Source organism: Epithele typhae (genome assembly GCF_022376455.1).
Source record: "Epithele typhae strain CBS 203.58 chromosome Unknown BXZ73scaffold_106, whole genome shotgun sequence".
In the NCBI taxonomy this organism is placed as follows: Eukaryota; Fungi; Basidiomycota; class Agaricomycetes; order Polyporales; family Epitheliaceae; genus Epithele; species Epithele typhae.
In genome coordinates this window covers 58497-68360 of record NW_025954297.1, presented here as the reverse complement: position 1 = coordinate 68360, position 9864 = coordinate 58497, and the positions used below count along the sequence as shown (strand labels likewise).

General features: G+C 57.7%; 3 protein-coding genes across 3 annotated transcripts; 1 reads left to right on the top strand and 2 right to left on the bottom strand.

The window, feature by feature from the left end:
* Positions 1–297: 297 nt before the first annotated feature.
* Positions 298–2449, top strand: BXZ73DRAFT_107329 (uncharacterized protein; the record flags this gene model as incomplete). The annotated part of the gene is made up of 2 exons (XM_048016879.1): positions 298–850; positions 906–2449. The coding sequence occupies 2 exons, from the start codon at positions 298–300 to the stop codon at positions 2447–2449; spliced, it is 2097 nt and encodes a 698-aa protein (XP_047871957.1).
* Positions 2450–2900: 451 nt separating this feature from the next.
* Positions 2901–4421, bottom strand: BXZ73DRAFT_107328 (uncharacterized protein; the record flags this gene model as incomplete). Its single annotated transcript, XM_048016878.1, has 10 exons — positions 2901–2909; positions 2969–3045; positions 3111–3483; positions 3539–3655; positions 3712–3759; positions 3812–3905; positions 3966–4102; positions 4157–4191; positions 4248–4289; positions 4334–4421. 10 exons carry the CDS (start codon positions 4419–4421, stop codon positions 2901–2903), a joined length of 1020 nt encoding a protein of 339 aa, XP_047871956.1.
* Positions 4422–4909: 488 nt separating this feature from the next.
* On the bottom strand, positions 4910–9719 carry BXZ73DRAFT_107327 (uncharacterized protein; the record flags this gene model as incomplete). Its single annotated transcript, XM_048016877.1, has 15 exons — positions 4910–6260; positions 6316–6427; positions 6480–6575; positions 6625–6729; positions 6783–6873; positions 6905–6927; positions 6986–7030; positions 7080–7307; positions 7366–7468; positions 7525–7612; positions 7672–7706; positions 7755–9357; positions 9408–9434; positions 9490–9630; positions 9679–9719. The coding sequence occupies 15 exons, from the start codon at positions 9717–9719 to the stop codon at positions 4910–4912; spliced, it is 4089 nt and encodes a 1362-aa protein (XP_047871955.1).
* Between the last annotated feature and the right edge of the window lie 145 nt (positions 9720–9864).

Genomic DNA, 9864 nt, shown 5'->3' with positions numbered 1-9864 from the left:
CCGCCCGGTATTACTAGTGATCATTAACGAGGGACCGGTGAAGGTTAACTTTCACCTGCGACGCCAAAGTGCCCGCCAAATAACACCCCGAGTAGGCCGAAAGCTTTGTTTGTGCCAATAACACAGCCAAACTAACCCAGAATCCCATAAGACACCGCGCCAGACGGCCAAACTCGCCAGTACATCTCTGCCTCAGATTTGTAGATCTCTGCTCTGCCCCAGGCTTAGCTGCATTAGCACCTGCATAACACGCCCTTACCGCATACAACCCCCACCATACAATCCCCCACCCTCACCATGTTCACCTCCCTCGCCACCTCCTCCACCCCCCGCGCCGTCCTGGTCGCCCCCGCCCTCCTCTACCTCCTCTCCCTCGGCTTCATCGCCGCCCTCTCCCTTGTTGCCGCTCACCCTCCCTTCATCCAGCTCATCCTCGTCGTCGTCCTGGGCCACATCTTCGGCGTGCAACTCCACGTCGTTCAATGCTCCAGCACCCCCGCCAAGACCCAGACGACGCTCGCTGTTGAGTTGTCCTTTTCCGTTCCCTCGTTTGCTGATCTCGCCCCCTCTTCCTTCTTGCCTCGCGCGTTCGACGCGTCCAGGGCGGCCGTCAAAGCTTTCCGCGACGTCGTCATCGAGGCCCTTTCCTTCGCTGTCATCGCCGTCTACGTTTTGGCGCAAGTCGCGAAGACGGCGGCGATGTATGCGGCGGTCTTCGGCTTGTGCGCGCTCTTTGGCGTCGCAACGGCGGCGCATGGGACGTTCGTCGCGGTTGTGCTTATCGCAGACGCGCTCGCTCGTCCCGTCGACGCCAGCGACGACGCCATTGCCGTGTGCACTCCTCGCCAAGGTAAGCAGCCGCGCGTTCTTGGGTCCCAAACACGTCACCAATGTCTTCTGCCCAGTCGCCGCCGACATCGCCGTCGTGGCCATTGAAAGCTCGAAGGTTTTCAACACCGTCCTTGCGATCACGGCCAACGCCGAGACCGACGACAACTCCGACGACGTCGAAGACACCGCGGAGTCGTCTGGAGACGACGAAGACGACACGGAGTCGACTGTAGATGAAGCGCTCCTTACTCCGGCCGACTCTATCCACGAGTTCGAGGTGGAGATCCGCGAAGACGCTTTGAACGTTGAAGAGGACACTCTCGACGAGAGCGACATCTATGGCGGACTGCTCAAGCTCGTCGAGGCGGCGGCAGCGTCCGATCCTTCGTGCGCCAACGACAACGACGTGGCGGAGCTCCTACTAGCTATGGACTCGCTTGCCCTCAGCGCGCCCTGCACTTTCGACAGCCTTCCTGACTCTCCCGCTGAAGCATGCCCCACTGACGATGTCGACGCCTTCTTTCAGCTCACTGAACAACTCGCCGAAGCCACCCCTCTGGTCATCAAAATCGGACCTGCCGACAATGAAGACGTCGACATGGCTATCCTGCTAGCTTCCCTCACTTTCTCTGGCGACCATTCTCCCTCCCCTTTGGAAGGTCCTTGGGCTGCTCTAGACATGAATGTCGACGAGTGCGAAAACCCTGCCATGGACATTGAGATCCCGTGTACCATGGATGCCGAACCAACTTCTACCAGCTCTGTCGACTCCGGCAATATCAACGATGAATCTCTCGCTGTGGACTGCCTCATGACCGACGAAGAGATCGAATATTTTGCTTTGGAACTCGACACAATCTTGCAGGCCGACGCTGAGGAGTCCTCGCCTTCCGTCCCCGACGACTCGATGTCACTCGACGACCAAGACGCGGTCATGGCTCTTCTCTCCCTTGCAACCTCCACCCCTCCCTCCCTCCGCTCTTCCTCCTCCGACAGCCCCATTCCCCTCCATGTCCCTACCTCTGAGGAGCTCGACGCCGTCTTCCAGCAAGCTCTGACCAATTGCGCCGCGGTTGGGGTCTCTCCCCACGACGTCAAGGTCGAGCTCTCCGATGAAGACTACGAGCTCTTTGAACGCGCCTGCGTGCCTGTTGACCCCACCTTCGATTCCCCGCTCAACGGTCTCTTTTCCCTCGCCGACGCCGCGGTCACCGTCGCCCCAATGGACGTCAAGTCCGAGTCTAGGGCCAAACCCTCCTTCAGCGACGACGACGCGGCCCAGCTTCTCCTCGCTTTCAGTTCGCCCTCGTCTTCTTCAACCGCCTTCTTCCCTCCTCCTGTCGTGGCCCAGTCCGAGCCCAAGTCCGAGTCTACCCCCGAGCTCTTCCGTGAGAACGACGCGGCCCAGCTACTCCTCGTTCTAGGCGCGAACGTCCCTCCTCCCTCAGATTTCTTCGCGCCTCCCGCCGCGGCGTCCAGCGAGGACCTCGGGGTGTCTTCGGACGCTGCTGTCACTGAACTGCATATGCGGATCGTGACGCGGCCGATGAAGGCGCTCCCCCGTTCCCGCACGCTGCGGCGGAGTGCCCGTCTGGGGGGCAGTGCGAAGTTGTTGTAGTCTGCCCTTTCTCCGTCCTCTGGTGATCGTCGTCGGCTCTCGTCGGACTCGAATTGTCCCTGGATTGCATTGTTTTCCGTTGATTTTCACTGGTTGTAGACTGGGATTTGTATCTGGGCTTGTATTTGTTGTTAGCCGTTGTGTACGTTGTCATGGACTTCGGTTCGAGCCCCCCTTAATAGACCGGAATTTTTATCATTGAGTTCGACTCCGATGGCAGCTCCGATGTTCCAACAATACGCCGTTATAGTCCTCTCAATAACTTCAGTCGTCTTCTGTGTGAAATCCCGCACATGCCGCTAGATATCTTCCGGTCAAGCATAAATTACTTTTGACATGCAATAGTACAACAAATCCATCGGGAAGCACTGCTCTGGACTCAGGAATCGATTCGCGTGCTGCTATTGGAGTGTCTCGACCGTCTTGTCTGCTCGGACGTAGGCTGAGAGCTCTACTGACACTGTTGATTGCCCATTCAATCAGACACAGACCACCGGTCATGGTCGCACAAATACTCACCTGGTAGTAGTACGGAGGCGAGACGGCCTTGCAAGTGAACGGGCTCGCGCACGTCGTCGGACCATCGTAGTTAGTCCCTGCAAAGCAGCGAGGCCCAAACGTAAGCGCGAGCTGGCCACTGGCGCAGATCCACACCACGCACCTCCGCACTGGCCCCACTGCGTCTGCGTCGGCCCCGCCGCGGTCGTAGTCGAGCTCACCGACGTCGTCGAACTCGACGACGACGAGCTCGACGGCGGTGCGGTCGTCGTGCTCCCGCCGCCCGAGGACGTCGTGGACGAGCTGGAGCCGGAGCCGACGCTCGTCGTGATCGGCCCGCTCTCGATGTAGACCCCGGACATGTACCAGTGCTCGGGCGTCGCACTGTTGACGATCCGGAGCACGCCGACGTGGAAATCCTCCGAGTTGGTCGACGTCCCCGCCGCGACGTTGCTCATCACCTTCACGAGCGGGGTCGAGCCGTTCGACGCCCACAGTCCGACCGTCTGTGCGGAGAACTGGCGGCGGGGCGCGGTCTCGGGGGTCAGCGCGGCGTTTGGGGACACGGCGTCGGAAAGAAAGGGTGCTCACGTCGATGTCGTACGCGAAGTTGTACCAGCTCCCGGCGACGAAGGGCGTGCTCCATTTGGGCTGGCCGGACACGTGCCACTCGAGCTGGGTTGGGTTAGGGGAGACTCCATACTTCATCTGTGCATATGCATGTCAATATTCGATGGAAATTGCAGCTGGAGCCTCATACTGACCTCTGTGAAGTGGGACTCAAAGAAGAAGATCTGGTGCTCCAGGGTCGACTAACCAGCACCCGTGTGAGCACTCGCAAATAAAACATCTACAGCCGCTTACATCAGGAGGGTTGCTGGCATCGTGCATGAGTGAGAAGTGGTAGAACAAGTTGCCCTGGCCCAGGTTCTCGGTCGTCCGAGGAATCAGTTCACACCTGCGTAGTCGCAAGTCAGTTGTTGAACCATCCAAAATACCACACGAGGCCGCCGCTTACCGCTCCATCTGCGAGTTCCAAGTAGCGGTAGAGTCGATGGTCATCCGGAGACCATTCTTCTCAGAGGTGTCGGCAGGGTTCTTGTACGTCGGGTCGAGCGCGAGGTAGTGCGAAGTCGGCTGGGTGCCGTGGATGTACTGCTCACGACGTGTCAGTGTCTGTATTTTCGGGGCGGGACTGGGCACTGCTACCCATTGGTAAGTCCCAACTTCACTTGACCATGACCCTGAAAAGATAGTAAGGCACGAACTCAATACTATCGAGCGGGGAAATAAGTCAGACATTTGTCAAAGTCGGAGACGTTGGTGAACGAGTTGAAGGATCCTAGACAACATTCGGATCGTCAGCGAAGCATGCAAGACACCGACTGAAGCACTTGCCGTCCCAGATCTTGGTGCCCGCGTGCGCGAGCCCAGTGAAGAGCGCGAGAAAAGCAAATAGAGACTGCGAGAACATCGTGAGTAGCACAAGTCACCGAGGCGGGAGGATCACACTCCACCTCTAGGCCTTATGTACGTCCCCGCGGATGTTTGCGCGGAACTGGCTCATGCACCAGTATACACCCTGCTCCGCACGGCGGCGGGCGAGGAAAGCCCGCCGGGTCACGGGGGGAAAACGTCGGGGCGCGGCCGGTGATCACGTCGTTGGGCACGCGGGGCGAGGCGGGATAACTGTGGATATATCGAAGTGAAGTCGCATTAAAGTGGTACATGGTGTGTGTATGCGTCTCCAGGGTATTTACACTTGACGTGGTTCGTAACTGATGGTACAACCTCCGGTGGCGCGGGCAGCTTCATCGAGGCAAGCAGCGTGCGGCGGGGGTGGGGAAGCAAGGGGAGATAAGTTAGCCGTTGCGGGGGTCGTATGTGCGTGATAGATCGAGCGCGCCGGTGCATGTCGTAAAACGGGTCGGGGCCTGCTCGCGGGAGCAGGATGTCGTGAGGTCATGTCGTCTTCACTGTCGTCGATGATCCTGTCCGGAACATCCATGCGGTGAGCCAGGTCTTGGGTTGCTTCAACTGTTCCGCCTCCTCCGCTTCTCGCTCGTGCTCCTCCAGCAACGCGTCCTCCTCTTCCACGATAGCGACTCCATATACTGCGTCGTGTACCGAGATCGTGCGCGACATCGTCCCGTGCGAATACACCGGCGGAGTCGTTCCTGGCTTCGGGTCCACAACCGACACCGTCGACCGCGCCCCGAAGCTCGGTATCCGGTTCGGTCGCCGGACTCCCATCTCGTGGTCCATAGACATCGCCCGACGATTTCGACGACGAGGGTCCGTGGGGAGCATAAACGCAGGTGGGGACCCAATACTACTCATGTTCGACACCGCCGAGCCAATTGATGTCGACCGGTACTCAGACGAGCCCGGATCGTCAGCACGCCCGACGCTGAGGTGCGAGGTTCCAGAGTTGCTCCGGATAGACGACTTCCGCCGCTTTGTCGTTCGCTGTTGAATGGGTCCTGCCGTCTCGACGTCATCCTCGCCTGCCGCGACTCGGGATGCGATGACGGGAGGAAGTCTGATCTGTTCCGAGCCGTCGAGGCGCCTGTAGAAGCTCCCGTTCGTCGTAGATCCGGTTTCCTCGTCTTCCTCGATGCTGCCGAAACTCGTCGCGAGGTTGAGGGAAAGCCCAGTCTCGATGAAGTCCTCGTCCCGCCACGGCCCCAGACGTCCTGCCCCAGGTTGGGTGGTCAGTGACATTCGGAGGTTGATCGTGTCGTCGAGGTTCAGAGTCTCCAAGGGGTCGGCGGGGAGCCACAGAAAGTTGTCGATATCGCGGGTGTAGTAAGGATTTTCGTATGTGTGATTGGGCGAAGATTCGTCTTCCCAGCGTGGATGAGGGGAATGTCTTGTGACGACTGCGGGAGTTTCCTGGGGGTTTTCGGTGGGGAACTCCATATTGTCGCTGGGTTCGCGCCACGCCCCCGCTGGGGCGGACGAGGAAGGTGAAGCACCATCATCAGCGTCTTCCGCCATGACGTTGAGAGGGGCGATGGAATCCGATCGTCTAGAGGGCTTGAACGGATTTGGATGGTGTCGAGGGGCTTTCCGAGGTCGACTAGCAATCGTGGAGTACGCGAAGCTAAGTCTTACTGGAAGGTTCCAAGGCCAAACTTCTCCACCGGTTGAGTTCCCACTGAGCTTCTTCTCAAGAGCGGCTCGGTGACCTTCTTCAGCGTCCGGACAGGCTTCATCAATCAACTCTTCCGTTGGCTCTCCTGTACCGCAAACCACCTGCGCTTCGAGGATGTCATCACGTTCGAAACGATTCCGGCAGAGACGAGTAAGGCTAGCAAGAGCAGTGAGCATTGGAAATCATACGACTGGCATGGCTAGACACCTACAACATCTTGTACGCCGCGGTGACGATGATGAGGACGGCTGAAATGGCGACGTTGACGGTCTTCTTGTTCACGACCATGTAGGCCAGGAATACGACCTGGGATAGGATGAGGCCTACATGCTATGTGTTAGATGTAGATCTCTGACTGATGATGTCTGCACCTACCATCCAGCGAGTAACGAACCATGCGGATAAGCAGGAGCTTGCCGTTTCCTTCGTAGTTCTTAGCGTAAACGTGCAAAAGCTGATTCTTGATAACAGCTGCAAAATCATTAGCGTTGAACGCCCCTTCCAACATGTTTGGACTCACTGCGTTGAACAGCAAAGTACACGAGAGCAAATGGGATAACAAGAGGATTCAAAAGGGAAAACACCAGCAGAACGTGCATGACGAGAACGTGGTTCGGCAACCAATCTTAATCGGCAGTCAGCATTCTGCTTGGTCTCAGAACGAACATGAGAACTCACAGTAGTAGTTGAAAGTACGAGGTCGGATACCCATAGCGCGCTTTCGTGGTGTGACTTGGCGTCGCGTAGCGGGATAGACGATCAAAGGGAGCTGTGAGATCGTCAGAACAATGCGTGTGTACAAAAGTTTGAATGCATACACCAACTGCAATCACGCGAATTTTCATCAGTAATGGCATGCATACACGGACGTCAATACTCACAAAGCGCCAACTCCACTCCACCATGCATAGCCGTAGTGAAGATGACTAGGATAGGCATGAGTGAAAAGTTCGTTAGAGGATACAGAGCACTTACACCACCCAACGTAAAAAGGGCCCGCCACCGGGAAACTCTGAGCAATAACTGACGCTAGTTGATCCGTATCGATAGTCTTGAAGGACAGCAAGAACGATTGCAATGCGGCTGTCCCTACGCAGAAGAAGACCAAGACGTTCACCACCAGGAACTTGTAGTATCGTGTCATGATGCGGTCGTGCAGCGCCGAGAGCGTGGCGATGGTATGGGCTCGTTTTGCGATGAGCACTGTGTAGAAATGAGCATTGTACAGTATGCCCTCACAACTAAAAAAGACTTCACTCACGCAGCAGTAAGGGAATCAACAGAGATAGCAGGGCGACCAAGACAGTTGGGACGAAAGATTGCAGCAGTTCCTCTTCCCATGAATGCGTCTTCAAGAAGTCAAGCTGAAGGGCCAGGGTCAGCGGACTACAGTAAGGAACGTGGGGAAACGTTCAGTTACCAGTCCAGGCCACAGAGTACTCAGATTCTGAATGTTGACCAGGCCTACGAAGAACGAAACGGGGAAGACCCAGGAGATGGTGAAAGCCCTGAAAAGGCGGAACATGGATTAATAAAGCGAGCAAAGACGCATTTACCAGCCACGCACCAAACCCCAAGTTCAACTACCCAATCCTTGACGAACTGCGAAAATGAGTTTCGTGCCATGACATGACACCAAGGCGAACATACCTCGACTCTGAACGTCGTTTTCATCAGCCTCGTCCAGTCCAGATCCTCATAGCAGGGCGCCATGGTCACAAGACACTCAATCGGGCTCTCAGGATGTACCGCCAAGAACTTGCACGCCCTTCGTGCGTCTGCCGGGTCAACGAAGGTCACGAACGCGGTCGACATGGCGTCAAACGCGGCCTGCGGCATTGATCGCTTCTCGGTGATCATGTTCGTGATGATTTGCAGCTTGGCGGTGTAGTAGTCGATCGCGGGAACGGTCTTGCCACGGAAGATGGACGAGAGATGGATGAGCGGTTGGTAGGCATCGAGGGTGCTCCGCGGGAGGCTGAGAAGCGCGTCCCACACAGTCTTGTCGCCTGGCTTGGACTCCATAGCGTCGGCTGCTCCCATCTCCACGTCCGAGGTCTCGCGCCTTAGTCGCGCCCGCAATCCAGAGTCCTTGTTGTCTGGAACGAGTTCTGTCTCCAGCGAAGGGAGGTACGGACCGAGGGTGCGAATCAGAAGCTCCATGCGGTCTTCGCCTTCTTCCGTTCCATCATCGCTCCGAGTGCGCTCCCGTGCCTCTCCCCCAGTCTCCCCCCCGTCGCCCAACGGGCTCATCCCCATGACAGCCACGGACATGCGCTTGACGGCGTGACGGAGCCCAGGGGAAGCTCCGCGATTGCGTATCGCTGTCTGCACGTCAGTAAGGGCCTTGCGGGCGAGTTTGATGTGTGCCGTCTCTAGTAGCCTGAGTATCTCCTCCCTTCGTTCCATCATGGAAGCCAGGTCGCTCATCTTGCGCACAAGGACGACACGATCAATGACCGGGGATGTGAATGAGTTGTGTTTGGGTTCCTCAGGAGACGGAGGTTGTTCGGTGCTGCCGTCGGCGGACGCGGTGCCCACTGCTGTGACGCGACGAGCATAGTTGAAGATGAACGCGGCTAGCTTGTTGACGAAGCCCGGCTGGACGGAGGAATTTATGCCGATGGCTGGGAGAGCTACTCTGCGGGACAAATAATACTCGAAGTACTCCTTGAGGTCCTTGTCTGTCCGGAGAGCGGGAGAAATGTTGGTGACCATGACAGTACGGAGGCGAAGCCCGCGGTTGGAGTGATCCTCATCAAGGGGAGGAAGGGCGTGGAACGGATACTGGGGATGAGGATGGGGATGAGGATCATACTGGGCCCTTCGCTCTGCTCTTGTTTCCTTTGCGGCCTTCTCGGCAGAAGCGAGGATGTTCTGGGCGCGGAAGTGGAAGGCTCCCCGACATATCCAGTAAAGGACGCCGAACCAAGTGAAGGTGATCCAAGTGAGAAGGATAATGTGGATCCAGAGAAGAGATAGACCCTTCTTCGTGGTGACAAGGGAGGATATGGAGGCGCGGGTCATGGACTTGGGGGAGACGCTGCCGTCGGAGAATGTAACATGGATGGGGAAGAGGATGACGAGGGTGGTGAAGGCCTGAATGACGGTGAACCAGAAACAGGCGCGAATCCAGCGGATGTAGAGAGCAGCATCGACTCCGCGGAGCTGGTTGAACTGGTCTTCGGGGAAGGTGAGGACCTGCTTTACCCACCCGAGAATATACTTTCGAGGCAGGGGCGGGGAGGGTCGTCTTTTAGGTATGAGCGAAATGGCAGAAAGTACAGTACAGTGTACGCTCACCTGGCCCATGATCTGCCCTGGTATAAGCTATGGGTACGGCGGGCATTAGTCGCCGAAGAATTGGGAGGGTGGAACGACGCACTATCCAAACTCCCAGGTCTCTACACTCCCAAGGGGCTCTGCGTAAGGAGGCTTCCCGCGCCGCTTCCTGCGCATATATTCATGGGCGGAAATAGTGATGAGGAAGATGGCGCCAGCAACAACTGACTGGTTGATGAGCCCACTGGGGAGAGGTGAGTGGGCTGGCGGGGGGAGGGGAGGAGACACGGACCTGTAGTCTTTTGAGAAGGGCCTGTTCTGGATGGTGGCCATCGGGGCGGGAAGCGCAGGGCGCGCGCACGGGGAGCAGGACGGGCGCGGACACGGCGGGCGAGCGGGCACGGGAGGAGGAGCTCGGACGAGGGCCTGGTATGCACGGTGGGAGCGCTGGCCCTGGGAGCAGGCCGCTCCAGCCGCG